The following is a 20,309-nucleotide window of genomic DNA, read 5'->3' on the forward strand; positions in this document are numbered from 1 at the left end:
GTAACATAGGCCTATTGCATATCTTGAATAAATATGAGCTTAGGGCTCAAAGCTCAGCAGGCTTTACTGAATGTCAGAAAATTACTCAAACATTAAACAAAACTACCTCACCAGATTCAAACACAAAACACAGATTCATCAATGCAATATTCATGGTGATAATTGCATTTGCATTTCAAATGTTCTACTGTAATGTGACTCAAAGGCAATGGCCATCATATTTAATGATCTCTGCCCTTTCCACAAACCATAAATATGAGTAAATGTGGTAGCACTCATTAAAACCCATGTGAGCGTCAGACTGGCCACAGTACAGAAATGGTTCTTCTGCTCCATAGTAAGTCAGTCTACAACACCTCTCAAGAGAAAAACGTTAAGACTGCAGTACAGCAGGTAATTTTTTAACCACTTTCTCCTCTTTGTGTTCCAGACCATTGCTTTAAAAGATTAGGAAAATGAACTCAACAGCTTGTGTTGTGGATAGTTACGAAGAGGCTCTTGTCAAAAGCATTTTGATTGTTTCTCTTGGTCTTATCATTAATTTTATTAATGGAATGCTAGTGGTGACTTTCTTCTCCAATCCAATGTTTTTAAGAGAATCGTGAATTATACATTCACCTGGTAATCAATGACATGCTTATGATATGCATATCAGTGACTTTGTATGTGTCGACCTATGCTTCACCACTTGTGAATGCTTCACTGTGTTGCATTTTAGTTGTTCTCGGTTCAGTCAGCTTTACAATCACTCCATTGAATCTGGCTGTTATGGCAGTAGAGTGTTTCTGTAAACCACTGCATTATGTTCAGATTTGCACTCAGAAGGATGCAACACTTCTAGTAGAGTGAGCTATCCAGTGGGCCAACCTCTGCTTATAGAGTACATTCCCCTTCTGCCTGCAAGAACTGAACTGAGGTCCTGAAGCTTTGTGTCTGGTTTATGCCTCAACGCTCGGACTGAACAAACAAAGCTAGGGCTGGGTCTGCCTCCCCTGGGGGCAGCACTTGCTGGCTCACCACCTTAACCCTGATGGGAGTAGTGGGAAGCTTGGGCATGTAGCTGGGCCAGGGCCTCAGGATTACCTGGGAGTCAGCCGACCCAAACTCTAGGCATGATTCATCAACTGAAAATAAATACATGTCCTCTACCCTCTTTATGGAGGCCAGCGTAAGCAAAGGTTCAAATAGGCTATGCTGTAGTGCTTTGAGCTATAGAGACAGATCCCAAAAGGGGATTGAAGGGGGCTGGGGAAGATTCAACCTTCTCTTCCTTCTAAGGAACCTGGTGACCAGGTCATGCTTCCCTACCGACTTCCATTCCACAGTGTTGTGATTGGCAGCAACAGCAACTCTAAGGGTCTTTAAGGGTTGGTGGAGACAACCTTTACTTCAACCCCTGCTACAAAGAGATCATCATGACTCTGATTGAGTATCATTGGGGGTTTTCTTGGTGAAAAGAAACCATTTGACAAAAAGTTTCTTGTAGACAGTGCTCTTTTCTGATTGTGTCCACCACCTCCTGGGGTTACCTAGAACCTCTGTATCTTGTTTAATACAGGTATTAGTCATAAAGTTTCCAGAGGTCTGGACACGGGTGCCATAGGGTGCCCCATCTCTAAATCAGTAGATCCCTCATCAGAGAAATTTTCCAAGTAGGGGCTGTCATAAAGACCATCAGTTCTGGGAACCAGGTCAGAGTGGGACATTACAGCGCCACTAGCAGAACTTGCTCCTCGTCCTCCCTGATTTGCACAGACACTGGGCTCACTGGGGAAATGCATACTTGCACTGGTCGCAAGACCAGCTGTGTGCCAATATGTCCTTGTCAAATGTTCCCTTGGTCAGGAGGAAAAATAACTAGCAGTGAGAGGTCTCTGGAAAAGCAAACAGATCTACCTGAGTGGAGCCAAAACAGCTCTAAATAAGTGGGACCATCTGTCTCTATTCTCCAGCTTGCTGACTGTCCAGTTGTGCAGAGCAAACTCTGGAGTTTTGGTACTCATACTTGTATTTGTGTCCAGTCTTTAGTAGAGTTTTTTAAGGACTCGAATGCAGTTTTACTCTGACTTTACATGGACTCAAGCCTTTCAGACTCTTAAATATCAGCGTCAAACAGAAACAGGTGCTGTCCCAGGTAGTGTGAGATAGCAAGAACAAGAAATAGAAAGGAAAAAAGAAAACAAGTAAACCTCGGCTAATGACACAAGACACATAGAACCAAGGAACCAATCAAAACATTACACATGCAATCAAGGAACCAATCACAATATAACACACAGTCAAGGGTAGCATATGACATGATAACATAAGAGGCAAGAAACACATGGGAAATTGAGTCCAGGAAACAAAGTCTGGGGTGCAGTGCCCTCTGGTGAGTGTCCAGAGCACTTCAACTGATGTTTCTTGACAATCAATTTCATTAATAAAACATTATTAATGTTACTAATATGCTGTTTATTCACCAGATCTGATAATGATAGTACTTGTGCATGCAGTCAAAACTGACAGCAGAAGTTATGTCCATGATACAAACCCTGTCACAGGGCATTACCTTGTCAAAAGCTACACTTTTGTAACTTTTTTACCACTAAAGGGTGCATATTAGTAATGTAAACTAGCACATTTGTATAACTAAAATGTAATTAAAAGTTCCTTTTGAAATGGTGCTGCTTCATTTACACCGTTTGTGCCTGTTTTTGTGAGAGTGGAATGATGCTATAGCACCTCTTTTGGTAGATTCATAAGTGTAATATTCCACTGTCACGAAACAGATAGGCTAAGTTATTGTGACTCATGGGCAATGACCATCTCATTTAATATGCATGATCTCTGCCTTTTCCACAACCATAAATTAGACATGAGCGCATAAAGCATCACTCTACTGATTAAAACCCATGTGTGCTTCAGACTGCCTGTCATCCAGAAATGGTTCGTCCGCTCCAAAGTAAGTCTATCTATAAGACTTCTCACAAGAATAGGCTCAAAAGCCAAAACTGCTACTGATGATTTTTATACCACTTTCTTCTCTTTCCATTACAGATCATTGCTTTGAAAGAACTGGAAAATGAACTCAACAGTCTGGATTGTGGATAGTTATGAAGAAGCTCTTGTCAAAAACATTGTTATTGTTTCTCTTGGTCTTATCATTAATTTCATTAATGGAATGCTGGTACTGACTTTCTTCTCCAATCCAATGTTTTCAAGAGACTCCAGATACATTTTATACATTCACCTGGTAATCAATGATATGCTCATGATATGCATATCAGTGACTTTGTATGTGTTAACCTACGTTTCACCACTTGTGAATGCTTCACTGTGTTGCGTTTTAGTTGTTCTTGGTTCAACCACTTTTATGATCACTCCATTGAATCTGGCTGGTATGGCAGTAGAGCGTTTCATTGCTATCTGTAAACCACTGCATCACGCTCAGATCTGCACACCACAAAGAACCCACATCTTTATATGTTTGCTGTGGGTTATGGGAGCTATAGGTTCTATAGCAGATATCATTATTTCTATTTTAACCCAACCCTTATCTTTCTATAGATCCTTAATACCTTGCTACCCAAATTATGCGTTTCCTTCCAAAGCCCACAAGGATCGCACCACTGCTTCACAAGTCATCTGTATGTCATTGGTGTGGATAATTCTAATCTATACTTATTGCAGAGTCCTGTTCACTGCCAGAAAGGCAGTTTCAAAGGGTTCGGCAAATAAGGCTCAGGGTACAATATTGTTGCATGGTGTCCAGTTACTTCTTTGTATGCTTTCTTATATCACTCCTTTTCTGTTTACAATAACTACCCCTTTCTTCCGTCTTCACCAAACTAAGATCACTTTCTGTGTTTATCTTTTTACAAATATTTTGCCAAGATTACTAAGTCCTTTGATATATGGGGTCCGAGACCAGAAGTTTGTGAAACAAATGAAGGAATACTTTACTTTTAACATTATTATTGTAAAGATAGTGCCATCAAAATAATGAATTTTATTTGGCTAAAATTTATGCAAATATGTTTATATGTTTATATATATTTGTTTATGACACTTGTTTCATTTTGAGATTTGAGAACATCAATAAGAGCACAAACCTGTGCATTAGATAAGAAAATATCAATGTGGCATATACAAACGAATTATGAATGTACTTTACTCAGGACTAACTTTTCTTTTCTGAGCCATTTTTGCTCAGTATCTTTTAATCAGTAGATGATTTGTGATTTTTAATGGATGTATAAATCAGTACATCTCAAGTTCACGTATAAAGATCACATGAACACATTAGTCACATTAATTATTAATTATGAAAACAACCTAAAATGTAGTCTTTATTTTCAACAGTATATCTTGATTTATACATTAAAATGCCTTCATAACCAAATTAGAGTTTTAAAATAAACAATTTGGGAAGACTGCTTAATAATGCAAATGATAATACAGTTTTAATTTCAATTATTTTTAATAAATCACAGTTTGAATTTGTATTATTTGTGGTTTTGTTTAGTTATTTGTTTTAATACCATGGTTTAAGGTTACTTGTGTTATTTTGTCACTTAATCAGTTAATGCATGTATTTATTTGTTATGTGTTTATTATTATTACAATTATTATAATGTACACATGCATAAATCAAATGGATATTGTTCAGATCAGTAAGATATAGACTACTGTTTATAAACTTACTTGGGCAAGTTTAAAGTGAGTAAGACTTCCACGGTAAGTAATACGTTTAATCGTTTAAATAATCTAAGCAAAAACACATGCATTAGGAATATTTAAAAAAAAAAAAAAAAACTTAATCCAGGTAAGCGCTAGAAAAAGCAAAACGTAAATAACCAAATAACCAAAAACCTTATTGGGCCGTATTCACTTTGATAAACGACAGAGAGGCATTTTAACAGAATTTCAGTTAAAGATTGATTTCATCTGACCAATTTGAGAGGTATTCCGGGTATGTTAATGTCAGTCGCTGTTATTTCCGTGTATTTTCAGCGCCATCTTGTGGTTGTTCTGTGGTAACGCGCTCGCGCATAACTTACCCTCAACGTGCAAAAACTCACCCAGCGAATCTCGACGGTGACAGAAGCTGTCGAAGCTTATAAATATAAATAGTTGGCTTTTTAATCTCCCGTTACGGCCGACTGAGAGGCCTGAAAGTTACACAATAACAGAAACGAAAGTGAAACACTTTCCTCTCATTCGCATCGCTTTCTGTTCTGACAGAGGAACCAAACGCCAAACTCCACCGAAAGGTAAATGTCACTGGAAATGTTGCCTACTCTTACGCTTTTTGTAAATAATAGCTAATTACAACTAATTATGCAGTTGCCATGTTTATAATTTTAGCACCGGTGGCTTGTTGTTCGCTGATGTACACTGTCCTTGAAAACACTCAATGCCTTGCATTGTTTACACCCAGGTGTTGAACTGGTTTACTTAAAAACCCACCACTGCAAAAAAAAAAAAAGCATGATGGTACTAACATGCACCATATTAATAGTACAGTATGAATGAATGAGGAAATCAGGAATTATCATTGTATTAGTTTCTGATACCGTTGCTGTACTTTGTAAAGGACAGCTCTGATAGTCTGTTTTGTCATTTTTACAGAAAATGGCTCAGTCTGATATTGACGAGGGATTATATTCTCGACAACTGTAAGTGTACTGTAATATATTCTTATCTGCTTTCCTTAACTTTCTTTACCTTATGTGCATTTTGGTTTCCTGTGCTGTTGAAGCTGAATTCAGCAACATGAATTAAATTTCCCAGTGGAGCATATTACACTTTCATTTAGATTATTAAAATTAAAATTATTTCAGTTTCGCATACCTAAAAAAACAAACAAACAGGAAAATTATCTTTTTGAGGTCGGGTTACTTAGTTTGGGAAATTTCGTTTATGTGTTTCCTGTATGTTAGTAATACTGTATGAATAGTTACGCCCCACCTTGACTTGTCTCTTCCTGGTATTTTTCATAGAAAAACCAAAGCAAAAGTAACTGAGGTTTGCATGCTATTTAAATATGCAAAGTAAAAAAAAAATCATAATGATAGCAGCATTGAGAGCATTTGTAATGCATTTTAATGCATGCTTTTTTTAATTTACAGCACATCAAATGTTGTATCTACTATGTCGCACAAAATATATCGATTGAAAATGGCAGCATTCAATATTATGAATATAAATATTAAATCAGCAAGTACTGAACTTTTTCCTTCATGCAAGGTGCTATTTTTTATCTCACAACAGGTACGTGATTGACCATGATGCAATGCGTCGCATGGGAAAGGCTGATGTTCTCATTGCTGGAATGCGAGGCCTTGGCGTGGAGATTGCCAAGAATGTGATCCTGGCTGGAGTTCGATCGGTCACCATTCAGGATGAGGGTGTGGTGGAGTGGAGAGACCTGTCATCTCAGGTAATGGGTCCTATTACTGCAATTAAAACAGTATTTCACCTTAATGAATATTCTGTCATCATTTATTAACCACATGTGATGATGCTTTGGAGATGCTTTGAGCTGCTCTTTTGAACGGTGATTCATGCAAGCGTGCATTTCAGCAAAGACCAGTTACAGCGTGATGCATCTGAATGATTATTTAGGTGGAAAGAAAGAAAGTGTTTCATAAAACATACTTGTTTGGAAAGACAGAGTTGTTAAATGGGTCATACGATGCTATTTAAATATCATTATTTAGTATATTTGGTGTAACAAGCATGTTTACATGCTTTATTGTTCAAAAAACACATTATTTTTCAAAAACTCTATGATATTGTAGCTCCTTTATGCCCCGCCCCTCTTTCCAATAGTCTAGCCAGATAGATTAGCCAGCTGAACATTTGGGCTACTTATATTATAAATATTGCCACATCTTGATGTAGACATGTCTTTTAGTTATGCGTTTTAGTCTGGATCAGCCTTCTCTTTGAGATAGAATAAGGCAGATTTTGAGCTTTATAACTCTGCAGATTCATGTAGAAACAGTGGAAGAACAAGAAAAATAGAAATCATCATATGACCCCTTTAAATGATGGCATCATTTTCATTTTTGGATTAATTATCAGTGTTATTTGTAGACTACAAATAGAATACGTTTATTTTAAATTTGAAGTGAAATTCTCTGTGTAGTTTTACCTAAAGGAATCTGACCTGGGTGAGAACAGGGCTTTGTGCTCTGAGAAGCATCTCTCTAGTCTGAATGTCTATGTTCGAGTGTCTGCCTGGAGTAAAAAACTCGACAAGGACTTCCTCAGCAATTTCCAGGTGAGACTGTGTGTATGTGCAATAAAGTTCTTTGGCTTTTAACCCCTTTTCTTGCTTAGTCATATTTATTGTGTTCATCACAATAGGTTGTGGTGCTCACAAATTCACCTTTAGAAGAGCAGCTACGCATGGGAGCGTTCTGCCATTCAAACAATATAAAGTTTATTGTGGCTGACACCAGAGGGCTTTGTGGGTAGGCTGCATCGTATGAATCAGCAAAATATTTGAAGCTGGTTAAAATAGTGCTGAATCAGATTCTGTTGTCTGTGTTTGGTTTACAGGCAGCTGTTCTGTGACTTTGGAGAATCGTTTGAGGTCAGAGACACAAATGGAGAGACTCCGGTATCTGCCATGATTGCTAATATAAGCAAGGTGACAGGACAAAAATCATATTTTCACTTTTTCAGTTTGGTCCTCTTAAAGGGACACTCATTCTCACATAGTTTCAAATCTATAGCACCTTTCAGTAACTTTGAAAACAAATGAAATTACTTTTTTTTCACATTTTTACATTTTTTAGGAAATCTAAGATTTGTTTAAAACTTTTTGGAGCTTCTGTTTATTTTTTTTTAAAACACAAATGTGAATAAAATCAAAATTAAGTCTGATGATCATGAAGAGACTTTACCTTTACAGAAGGTATTGAAATAAACAGATTAATGTTTCTCATTATAAAGCATCAAAGTGAATAGACGTTTAATGGAGGGAAAGAAATATTTCTGATCTGTATTTCAAACCTAAACAGAGCTTTATGGTTATTTTCCATCATAGGACAATCCAGGCATAGTGACATGCACAGATGACGAAAGCCACGAGTTCACTGATGGCATGCTTGTAAATTTCTCTGAGATTCAAGGCATGACTGAACTCAATAGTTATGGCCCCATTGAGATCAAAGTGAGAGGTAGGTGTGATATCAAATATATGAAACATATTTAAACTGATCATTGATAGATAGTGTCAAGAAAATGCCACACAATACAAAGCAGTAAATAACAATACATTTTAATGTTTTTAGGCAAATACTCCTTCAGTATTTGTGACACATCAAACTTTTCTGAGTACGTGAAGGGTGGAGTGGCAACTGAAGTGAAACAGCCTGAAATCCTCAGCTTTGTAAGCATTATTCATTAATAAATTACGATTTAAGATGCTACTGATGCAGTATATTTTTTAAAATATGGAATTAAAGCAAAGCACATAATTGAGCGGATATTTTAATTCTCTCAGAAACCTCTGAATGTGGCTCTGGTTGAAGTGATCAGAGACCCTGAGCTTCTGGAGATGACAGACTATGACAAGACACAAAGACACCTGTCTCTGCACCTGGCCTTCCAGGCCCTGCATACATTCACTCAGAAATACAGCCGCACACCCCGTCCTAGATCCCAGGTCAGTTCAACAAAACCTTTTCTCTAAAGATTGTGTATTGTCACAACACTGTGTGAAATGAAGGCTAAATAAAAATTAAGGAAAGATTTTTTTATGTTTGGGAAAAATAATTAATTATTGATGTATGTTAATCTCCATTAAACCATTTTATTGTACATTTAAAATGCATTATTATTTTTGTACTTGGGTATGTCATACAGGTATATAATGTATTTGCTCTGACAATGATTTAGTGTGATTACAATTATAAATCATTCAATGCATCATGAAGTAAAACAGTTGGTACAATGTGATTTGATTGAAAAGATGGTGTACAGCATTGTCAAAAAAAACCTGAAAATAGGTCAGGAATTTTATTTTGAATTAGAAAGAAGCACTCGATACAAAATGTTTAGTGTAGAATTAGAATTTATTCAGTGCATTGGATTTTCGTTGACTGATTTTTTAGCACATTTGCTGTATACCCATATGTATTCTCTGCCCTCTTTAGGCTGATGCTGAAAAGTTGGTTTCTATCACAAAAGGGCTCTGCATAGATGCAAAGTTTGATGAGCTTGATGAAGACGCTGTAAGGCAGTTATCTCTGGTTGCCAGCGGTGACCTGGCGCCCGTCAATGCCTTCATTGGTGGTCTGGCTGCTCAAGAGGTGGTGAAGGTCAGCGTAATCATTTAACATTTTATTCTGGCAGCGCCAGTTGAATTTGAGATATATAAGCACATTTTTAATCACTCTATTTGTATGAAATCTTTCAGGCGTGCAGTGGTAAATTCACTCCTCTTAGACAGTGGCTGTACTTCAATGCCCTGGGATGCCTGCCTCAGGAGACCGATGGTGTCCTTTCTGAAGACGCCTGTGCTCCTGTAAGCTACAATCCAGCTCATTCTCAGTATTTAGTAAATAAGAAAGCCTTGTTAATCTTTATCTTCTGTGCTGTAGAGAGACAGCCGATATGACGGGCAGATTGCGGTGTTTGGATCTGCTTTTCAAGACAAACTGAAGAAACAGAACTATTTTCTGGTGAGTGTATTTCTCCTGTGTCACCAGCAGGTGAGGACATTACCCTGATTTGTGTTTCAGTAAACCCTTCTGGAAGAGCAATGAGCAGACCAGCGGTGTCGAAAGCACAGGAAATATTTTATGTGCCATGTGACATTTCCTGTTGAGCACTAAGGATATGCCAGTCAGAGTTTCCCCATGTGAATCACCCAAATATTTCAGATTTTTTGGTGTGTTACTTTGATGACTCTGAATGTTGCTAAATTATGTTCTTCTTCATTTTAAAACAGTTTGCTCATCTAAGTGTTATTCTAATAAAGAAGGCTTTTTAATGGACACTGTTAAAATATTTGGAGTCTTACATTTTTTTAACAAAATCTATTTTTTATTTATCAAGGATAAATAAAGCATAAATATTTCTAACATTACAAACAATTTTAATTTGTTCTTTTGCACTTTCTATTCGTCAAGTAATCTTGAGAAATGTAGCACTAAAATAATTAATAATTAAAATTTATTTTAATGTTTAAAATAAATAGGTTTCCCAAAGCAGAACTGTTTTTACAATATTTATAATAAGAAGAAATGTTTTTTGAGCAGCACATTAGCATATTAGAATGATTTCAGAGAATTCGGCTTTGATCACAGGAATAAATTACATTTAAAATGTAAAGAGTTATTTTAAATGATAGATTTTACAGTTTTTTTAATCAAATAATTGAGACTTCTTTCAAAGACATTAAAAACAATACATTTAACATCATTTTAAATCCTTCACCCTCTTTATTTTGAGTTTAATAATTTAATATTTATATATCAAAATGTCATCTATGATCAGGTCGGAGCTGGAGCAATTGGTTGTGAGCTGCTGAAGAACTTCGCTCTGATGGGTCTGGGTGCAGGAGAGGGCGGGAACATTACAGTGACCGACATGGACTCTATTGAGCGATCTAATCTAAATCGACAGTTTCTCTTCCACTCTAAAGACATTGGGGTAACTACTACAAATCTGACTTACACTTCACACAATGAAATGGTTTCACTAAGATATCGGTAACTGTAGTCCAGAACAGTACCTGAAATCCGACTCAGCGAGCCACTTGGCTTTTATGTTGTGCCTAGTTTAACCCCTCAATTGTGGTCAAATGTTATTGCATTTATATTTATTCTTTCTGTGTTTCTCAGAGACTGAAGTCTGAGGTGGCGGCAGAGTCTGTTAAAGAAATGAACCCTTACATGAACATCACCGCTCATCAGAACCGTGTGTGTCCTGAGACGGAGGAGGTCTACACACGTTCATTTTACAGCAAACTCCATGGCGTGGCAGCCGCGCTGGATAATGTGGATGCACGTGAGTTTAAACGGTTTTTCATGACAATGCAAACTTGTAAGATATGTCTAACATTTTATTTTCCCATTAGGAGTCTACCTCGACCAATGTTGTGTGCGAAACAAAAAGCCCATGCTGGAAGGAGGGACCCTGGGTAGTAAAGGCCACACTTTGGTGGTAGTGCCACATCTGACTGAATCATACGGACTCTCTACATCTGGAGGACAGAAAGCCATTCCCATCTGCACACTCAAGAACTTCCCTCACCGTATAGAGCACACGCTGCAGGTCAGAAGGCCTTTCAAAGCTTACTTGATTGTAAATGTGTCAGTTTGGCCATTTAGCAGCCTTTCAAGAAACCATTGCATTTTGCCTTAATTTGGAAACATTAAAACTGTGTTATTTCAAATGTCGATTAAAGACATATTTACAAGAAAAATGATAACTATAAAGATAACTAGAACAGTAGCTAGTGTATATTTGTGTCCACACCAAAGCCATCCAATACCAAGTGTGCACTACAGCAGAATAATAATAAATAAACAGTGTTATATATTTCTAAATATATATTTGCAAAGAGGCGGTGACAATTCCAATGCAGCCTTTATCATTTCTACTGTACATGGAGCTATGCTTGTATGTGATTCACAAATCAATTATTTGTGATTTTCAGTGGGCCAGAGACCAGTTTGAGGGACTTTTCAAACAAACGGCAGAGAATGTGAACAACTTTCTCAGGTATAACTGCATGCATTTTTTCACTACCCTTACTAAAAGTTTATTTTATTAAGTATACTTAAGTAAAGTACTTTATGTAGTTAGTATACAATGATTAGTGTACTAGTAATATACTTATAGTAGTATACTAATATACTACTATAAGTGTACTGTTTCAATACTCCTTGGGTCTAAATTAGCCCACTTCCCAGTATATAAAAGTGTATGTTTAAATATAGAGACAAGTAGAACAGTAGAAAACTTTGAGTATGCAACTAATTTATGTCAGTGATTAACTATACTAAACTGAACTTACAAGTATACTGGTAGTTTACTAATTAAATACTTGTTGCATTTTTAGTACACTTTATATTGAGTATAGTCTCAATGAGAATACAGATTTTAGGTCGACAGTATATACATTAGTCAACATTAGAAATGTATCTGAATGATTCATCAAAGTTGTCCTAAAACAAAAACTCATTTTGATTAAATGTTTTGATCCACTGGCTACTGTAGCTCAAATATATAACGTTTTTAAGTTTAAGTCAAGCATACTTAAATGTAATTTTAAGTATATTTTTGAGAAGTGCATAAAAGCAGACTAAAATTATACTTTCCAATTTTTAGTTTAAAAGAAGTATACCAATGGCACACCTGAATAAAGTTCTTTTAGTCTAGAAGAGAAAGTGTATGGAGGTAATGTAGGGTAAAAAAAGGGCTCTGGTTTTATCAGCAGATGCAGATTATTTGTGTCAGAGATTCTGTTTCAATATTTTACTCAGGCTCAGCTATTCATTATTAGTGCGACCCCAGGCTTCCTCCTGGTCTTTCAGGCGCAAGTGTCAACTGTTGTCAGATCTCTTTTCCATCTGAAACGAAGTGAAGGATGTTTATAGAGAGACGAGTGTGCAGGAAGTTGAGGTGCTGTGTGCTGTAGGCAGATACCACAAGGGAAGGCAGCGGCGTAACTGCCTCAATCTCAACTACTTCCTCTTGGCTGTCTGCAAATTGCAGCCTTTGCGTGAAGGCAAATAAAGACCCCACCCGACTTAACAACTTTCTTAAAAACTGGATAACTATAAAGTTAGTTATAAAGTTTATCCTGAACGACTGATGTTGGAAAAATTCCAGCGGCGAAAACTCGTATACTGATAGTTCTACTTCTTTTCTCCATCACTGCAGTGACCCAGCATTCACCGACCGCACAGTCGCCCGTGGGGATGTGGAGGCTGTGGAAATACTGGAGGGTGTCTATAGGAGTCTGGGCGAGGAATGGCCTCAGAACTGGGCTGACTGTGTCAGCTGGGCCCGCAGACAATGGGAAACGCTCTACAGCAATCACATTAAACAACTGCTACACTGCTTTCCCCCTGACCAGGTAACACAGACACCAGTATACACACACACACACACACACAACATAAGGAGAACTGTCACTGTAATAGGGCAAATATCATAAAAGCATGTCTAGTTCATAGGTCGAGGTTTAACTGATTATGTGTTTCAAAAAGCTCTGTTGTGTTCTTTGCTTGCTTACTCTATATAATATGTTTATAAGTTAACTGTGGAAATAAAATCATTCATATTAATTGATACAATGTTTTCATTAAAACATAAATCATAAAAAATTAGACCCATATGTTTTGACAGTTTTCATGAAACTTGAGTATTTTTTTTGGATAATAAAAGGACCTACTAAATGATTACTTAAAGACCTATTAGTCTTTTAATAATTTGTCAAATAATGCATTGTTTTTGTGTTGATTGAGTTAGTTTCACTTTGCACCAGCAGGTGGCACTGTTGTCTATAAAAACGATGGGCACTGAACCATAGTTAGAGGTCAGTTTAAGGTTTTATTGGCATTTATAAAGTTTACATTAAATTATATAAATTACCGAAAGACTTTAATGAATTTAAAATTATATACATTAACCAAAGCCTTCATTATGAGAATGGCAGCATGCTGCAAGGTTTTCTTTCCAAGTATATTTCTTTCTAATTTGGTCGTATTGATAGAGTAAAAGTACAATTGACGTTCTCTGTGCGTCTATGATTATGCAATGTGGATAATCCATAGCATCAGTGCCTGCACACTGAGATAAACACGCGTCCAGAGGAAGGGTGATACGGACAAGAAGAGAGAGTTTTGAAACTCTGATGTCCTTTATCTTGCATGTCCAGATGTAATCGTTGCAAAACCAGAAGTTTCAGATTTGAAAAGGGAATGTAGACCACAGTTCAGTTTGAGGGTTTGTGCGTTTTCCATTTTGCACGAATGTACTGAAAAGTTATAAATCACACAGTCCCCCTGAAGTTTGCTTGAGTTTCTCATTATCAGTCGGACGTCTTTCGTCTTTCGTGGAGATGATTAAGCTTTGTGTTACTGATCTTTTGGTCTGTGTTTGGTCTTTTGAGCAGTGCCTTCTGTTTTGTTAAAAGACTAATTGTATTGAACACACACATGATAAACTCATTATTCTGTCTGTCCGAGCAAAAGGCTTGGAGACATAGGCTTTATGGTGACCAATCACGTCCACTTCACATTAGCATGTGACGGCTTCAGGGCTTCCATTTGGCCCACAACACATGTAGACGTCTTTCATTCTTGCTTACTGGAGCCAGCTATATAGTGTCTTTAAAAATGTTTTCATATCAATACTAATTTTGATTTTAAACATTGACAACCCTATAATAATAATCATTATTATGATTATTAAAAGTAAATATAATAATACATTTATTTAAAAAAAAAAACATTTATAAAACAATAATATATATAGTATATATATTAGTATAAATGTAATTGAGTATATGTATACATACAGTAAATAATAACAGCAAAACTATATAGCATCTTTAACACATTTATTAAGGCATTTTAAAAATAAATCTAATAATCTAATATATGAAATCTAAATATCTAACAGTAAGAAAAAAATGTACTATGTATGTGTGTGTGTATATATATATATATATATATATATATATATATATATATATATATATATATAAAATATGAAAAAAGTATTCGTAGTCAAAACAGTAATTAATCATACATACACATGTAATATGTATAATTTACATATAAAATAAAATGAATATTATTTTACAAACATTAAAAGAAAATTGATTTTTAAACATTTTTTTCCTCTTCTTCCCACTAGGTAACAAGCTCTGGACTTCCATTCTGGATGGGCGCAAAGAGATGTCCACATCCTTTGACCTTTGACGCCAACAATGTAAGTACCCCTACACAGCCCTCGGGATCCCCCACCATCCCCTGCAGACAGCATTGTCTGAGTTTAGATGACTCACAGTTTCTCTCCTGGTGTGAATAAGATAGTATCTGATATCAGTGATTAACAAAGCAAGGTGAAAACATCTTAAACCCCCCGACTTCTGTCACAGACACACTCGCACAGGTAAACACACAGTGCCCACATTAGCAAACAAGTCATGCTTTCCAAAGAAACCCTTTCAGACACATGTATAAACTGAAAAAAATATAAAGAAAAACTCCTATGTATTTAAATTAGATATCTCTTGATATGCAAATGATTCCATTCTGTAACCATTATTGTCCTTTATGGCCCATTGTTTCCATTGTCTTGATTCTTTACACATGTTATCAGCATTTGGTAAGATTTGTGTTCCTCTAATAAAGGAATTCCTCTTAACTCATAACAGTCTGTTTGAATGCTGTGGTTTCAAAGGTTAGCCCATTTTGGGAAGTGTTTTTTTTTTTTTGAATGCGCCACACACTTTCCTTTCATCATTTCCTGTGAACCACTGGAGTTCTGTTTCTTTGCATGTACGTTTATGATCCATGGCAAGTTTTTCCACACTTGAGCTCAGGATCAGACACAAACGCACAGTTTTGCCTTTGTTCTGCCAGATGCAGTAGAAGTATATTGATTTGAAATTATTGCTGTTTTCTTTTGTTTTATAGACCACCCATACAGACTTCATTGTGGCGGCGGCCAATTTATACGGGCAGATCTATGGCATTACAGGCTCAAGAAATCATGCCGATATTCAGAGCATTCTGCGGGGAGTAAAAGTGCCCGAGTTCACCCCGAAATCTAGTGTAAAGATAGCAGTGACCGACCAGGAGCTGAAAGAGGAAAATGAGGAGAGAAAAGAAGAAGGTAAAATCTTTTATATGTGACCCTGGACCACAAAACCAACTCTAAGTGAAAATATATCACCTGACAGCTGAACAATTAACCACTGATGTGTGTTTTGTTAGGATGGGACAATATTTGGAGATACAACCATTTGAATATCTGGAATCTGAGGGTGCAAAAAAAATCAAAATACTGAAAAAAAATCACCTTTAAAGTTGTACAAATTAAGTTCTTAGCAAAGCATATTACTGATCAAAAATTAAAATTCAATATATTTAAAAAAAAAAATTAAAAAATATCTTCATGGAACATGATATCCTAATGATTTTGGCGTAAAAGAAAAATCGATAATTTTGACTCATACAATGCATTTTTTGGGTTATTGCTACAAATACACCCCAGTGACTTAAGAGTGGTTTTGTGGTCCAGGGTCATATATGTGCAATAAAATTAAGTCTAGAAATATTATTAAACATTAAACACTAATATCCCTCACTGTGCCTCTTAGACCAAGTCAAGCTAGAGATGTTAAAGGAGAAGCTGTCCAAAATCCAGCTGAAGGACAAAAGCTTCCGGATGCATCCACAGGAGTTTGAGAAGGTACCATGTGTTTGTCAAGTAGATTTTCACATATTGTTTCGTAAAAATATTTGTATCATTAAAGAAATAGTTGATTTTAAAAAAGTACCCACAGTGTAGTCACTCTTGCAGGCCATCCAAGATACGGTATAGTTTCTTTCTTTATCGGAAGAGATTTTGAAAACAAATGTAGCATTTCATCACTTTCTTACCAATGGATCTTCTGATAAAACTGAGAAAGGCATCACAATACTTCACAGTTAATACACACGACTCCAGTCAAACATTTAGTGAAGTAAAAAGTCCATAACCAATAATAACAATTCATCCAGTAAAAAACTGTTGTCCTCTTACATCAGAATCCACCAACATAGTTGTTTAGAACTGATTTTGCTTGTATTTCTCTCCTGAAACAAATCCCTTTTATTGGAGGAGCAATATTATGGATATAAGTTGAAAATATCTTTTTTTTTTTTTTTTTTGCAAACGTGCAGATTTTCGCTTCACAAGATCCAACTGATGCACTGGAGTGTGATTACTTGTGATTTTTTTTATTTTTATCAGCTGTTTAAATTCTAATTTTGACAGCGCCCATGCACTGTGGAGCAACATCAATGGTGTTATTTTAGATATTTTGCCCATTAAATAGCGTTTTATACAGTGAAAGGCAACCTAGACATTTGATGAAATGGGTATGATTGTGATTTTTGTTTCAATCATTCCTCAGCAGCTGTAATCATAAAATATGCCTGAAAATGTAGGCATCCTCTGTAAATACACACATTTGGTATGTGCAGTGAGCAAAGTCAGACATGTTGGCGTCCACTCTCAGGTAGGAGGTCTCATTCAACCACAAAATTAGCCCTAAAACAGCCAACCCCTACTGCAGTTTTCATCTACCCATAACCAGCTCCATCCACTAAAGACCAGAGAAAACAGTCTTCCTTTCTGTTGAGACAGATCTTCTTCACAGATCCTCACAGCTGTGACATGCTTCTCAGAAAGAGGGCGTCCAACACACAGAAAGTCTTATGAAAAACTCTGGATGCACGCTGGTTTAGTCAGTGATCTCTTTGTCGTTTGTCGTGAGTGCATGACACATGGGCTTCCACACGCACGCATGGAGACTGAATGGGCAGCAGTCTCTGAACAACATCTCGGCTGTGTTTTCTGTTAGGAGGAGGATTAGTCTCAGTCTGTGTGTTTCTCTGCATGTATCTGCCTTTGATTTTCACAATCTCTTCAGACTTTAAGTCTGACCTGGACAGCAATTTCTCCATTTCTGTTTGCTTCTGTCTTTAGTCGCGTTTTCCCTGAAGATGAAAGCATTCTGGTATCTTTCTGGGAACGTTCATATGGCAACAGTTAGGCAAACGTTTCTCTATAAATGTACTGAAACGTCCACAAGCCTGAAACCACATTGAAAATCTGGCATTTTCTTTTATTTACACGTGAAAATAACGATTTGGACAATAGAATAGGTATGACGAAGAACAAAAGTTAGCTCAAAAAAGTTAATAAGTATCATTGATATATTATTAAAGTATTTAATATTTTGAATTAGATTTTAGTTTTTGAATTAATTCCATTTCGAACTTATAAGAGATTTAGCAATTAGAATTTTAGTAACTTGTACTAAATATAATTGCATTTAATTACTAAATAGTAATATTTGTATTAGTTATTTGTTGTTATAGCTTAAATACATCTATATTGCAAAAGCCTATTTCTGGCCATGAATAAAATCTTTATCTCACAATTCAGCCTTTTTTTCAGAATTGCATTAAAAGATACATTTTTGTAATTTGCATTTGTATTAATGTAATTTGAACGTTTTATGAAAAGACCTGTTAATTTCACAAATCTGAAACGTTTTTTCTTGCAATTGCAACTTTACATCAGGCATTTTCATAAATTTTAGTTTTTAATTTTTTTAGTTTTGTACTTTAGTTTAAATGAACTGAAAATGCCTTGGAAACACTGAAATAAAACTAGTTTTTTCACATAATGTTTGCCTATATAAGCATTCGGCTAACATTAATAACATCGATTAGCAGATTTGCATAACAAACATGTTTTTAACGGTTTAAGTTTTAGTTGACAATATTGACCCTGGCACACGATGCTTGTTGGAAAATCTCAAATGATGCTGGAGAACACTATTACGTGCATCCATCCTAAAGAAAAGGGAAACAGTTCAGACATTATAAATTTATATTTTTTAGGCTGATAATGTACTTTTTAATGCAAGAATCCTATGAATTTAGAAACAGTAATATTTCTGTTGGGGTCTGAGACCTTTGGGCCCCACTGTTTGTATCATATGTGCAAGTGTATGTGTGCACTTTAAGCGATGACGCATCCTTTGCCAGATCAGATGTTTTGTTTTTCCAGTGGAATGTGCGTTTGGGGGATTCTGGTGGCATCAGGTTGCCAAATTATATACTACGCTCAAACACCCCCGCAGTTGCCCCCAACACACCCAATACTTGACAGTCTTTGTAGTGCTTACGGTGCCTGGGGTGTAAGAAGAGTGCCAAAACCTCAAAACCAGTGTATCCTAGCATTCCTGCAAGATCTAATGTCACACCGAACTTCTTGACTTGCGATTTTGCTTAATGGCCTGTTTGGTATTTAATGGACATATTTTTTAAAAGACCACTGTGTTTATGAGGATATGATTTGCAAACTTGGAGCAGTTGCGGTTTTGTGTGACATCATGTGTAGTATCACTGGAACTTTACATTCAAATAAAATAGGAAGCTAGCAGAGTTTAAAAATGACGCATGTTTCTCTGGTGCCTGTTGTACCAAACTCTGGCTATATCTTGTTCCTGTTTTTTAATTCTTCTTGTTTTTTTTTGTTTTATACAAGACTATAGATAGCAATCAGCATCACACTTCGGACACAACAGGTCTTTTTTTCCGTTGTTTTTGCCCCGTGGTAATGAACAAACAGATGGTGAAGATCTGCTGATGGACAATCAAAAGGTGTTTTCAGTAAATGTTTCAGCCTGTTCTATTAACGGACAAAAATATAGTTTACATTTACAGTTAATTAGCAGTCATTTAGTATTTTGCATACACATAGCAAGGTTTTTTGTTGCTGTTGTTGTTGTTGTTTTTAAAAAGACTAGGTAGAATATAGAAAAAAGAAACAACATAATATTTGTAATTTTTAAGAAACAATATAATATACAAAAATGAAATCTAGTGTTAGGTTTTAAAGAAAAACTAGCAATTAGAGAATAAATATGCAATTAATAGAGCGTCAAGGTTGTGTATTAAAAAATAGAATAAACAGTACTGTATTTTATATATTTTTATATATTTACTGTATATTATATATTTTTAATCTCTTTTTTTGTCTTGTTTTGTCTAAAATACTATTATATATTAAATAACTATTAAGTAAATTTACAATATACATGAAGCAGAACAGCAGCTGATGTTAAGCCTTTTTAAGACAAAAAAGAGATATATGTTAATTTAGTGTTTGAAGTGTAAATATCATAGAATAATAAGTTGCTTTAAAAATGTATAATAAAAAGTACAGTGACCACTGATGTGAGTCTGATGCATGTATTCATAGACATCCAGGACCGAATGGAAGAATATTCTGTGCAAACCCCTCCTTATGTGTCAGCGCTCGTAACAATGCAGTTGTTTGTACTTTACCAAATGTTCTTTTTATTCTTGTGTTCCAGGATGATGACAGTAATTTCCACATGGACTACATAGTCGCAGCATCCAACCTGAGGGCAGAGAACTACGATATACCAACAGCTGACCGCCACAAAGTGAATGACTATTGTCTTTTTCAAACAACTCTACAGTGCTTTTGTTTATGAGACAAGCTCTACAGTGATCAACTTTCCCCTCCAGGGGTTTGTG

General features: G+C 36.0%; 2 protein-coding genes across 2 annotated transcripts in view; both read left to right on the forward strand.

Moving 5' to 3' along the window:
* The first annotated feature begins 3,064 nt into the window (after nt 1-3,064).
* Nucleotides 3,065-3,985, forward strand: LOC122347516 (odorant receptor 131-2-like). The gene has a single exon (XM_043242874.1). It carries the CDS (start codon nt 3,065-3,067, stop codon nt 3,983-3,985), a length of 921 nt encoding a protein of 306 aa, XP_043098809.1.
* Nucleotides 3,986-5,044: 1,059 nt separating this feature from the next.
* The window catches only part of uba7 (ubiquitin-like modifier activating enzyme 7), a 34,338-nt gene continuing 19,073 nt past the window's right edge, over nt 5,045-20,309 (forward strand). The window contains exons 1-21 of the mRNA XM_043242950.1: nt 5,045-5,255; nt 5,614-5,660; nt 6,256-6,424; nt 7,136-7,270; nt 7,357-7,463; nt 7,552-7,642; nt 8,042-8,174; nt 8,289-8,386; nt 8,501-8,662; nt 9,153-9,317; nt 9,416-9,523; nt 9,600-9,680; nt 10,498-10,653; nt 10,845-11,010; nt 11,081-11,277; nt 11,663-11,727; nt 12,892-13,087; nt 14,875-14,949; nt 15,660-15,858; nt 16,346-16,437; nt 20,123-20,215. Coding sequence (XP_043098885.1) covers nt 5,617-5,660; nt 6,256-6,424; nt 7,136-7,270; nt 7,357-7,463; nt 7,552-7,642; nt 8,042-8,174; nt 8,289-8,386; nt 8,501-8,662; nt 9,153-9,317; nt 9,416-9,523; nt 9,600-9,680; nt 10,498-10,653; nt 10,845-11,010; nt 11,081-11,277; nt 11,663-11,727; nt 12,892-13,087; nt 14,875-14,949; nt 15,660-15,858; nt 16,346-16,437; nt 20,123-20,215 — 2,532 coding nt within the window. The 5' untranslated portion in view covers nt 5,045-5,255; nt 5,614-5,616. The remainder of the gene's footprint in view (nt 5,256-5,613; nt 5,661-6,255; nt 6,425-7,135; nt 7,271-7,356; nt 7,464-7,551; nt 7,643-8,041; nt 8,175-8,288; nt 8,387-8,500; nt 8,663-9,152; nt 9,318-9,415; nt 9,524-9,599; nt 9,681-10,497; nt 10,654-10,844; nt 11,011-11,080; nt 11,278-11,662; nt 11,728-12,891; nt 13,088-14,874; nt 14,950-15,659; nt 15,859-16,345; nt 16,438-20,122; nt 20,216-20,309) is intronic.

Source organism: Puntigrus tetrazona, chromosome 6, assembly GCF_018831695.1.
Source record: "Puntigrus tetrazona isolate hp1 chromosome 6, ASM1883169v1, whole genome shotgun sequence".
NCBI classification, from domain to species: Eukaryota; Metazoa; Chordata; class Actinopteri; order Cypriniformes; family Cyprinidae; genus Puntigrus; species Puntigrus tetrazona.

Bases quoted from the DNA above. Each gene is read 5' to 3' on its own strand.
- LOC122347516 (XM_043242874.1), top strand. From the start codon at position 3,065: ATGAACTCAACAGTCTGGATTGTGGATAGTTATGAAGAAGCTCTTGTC.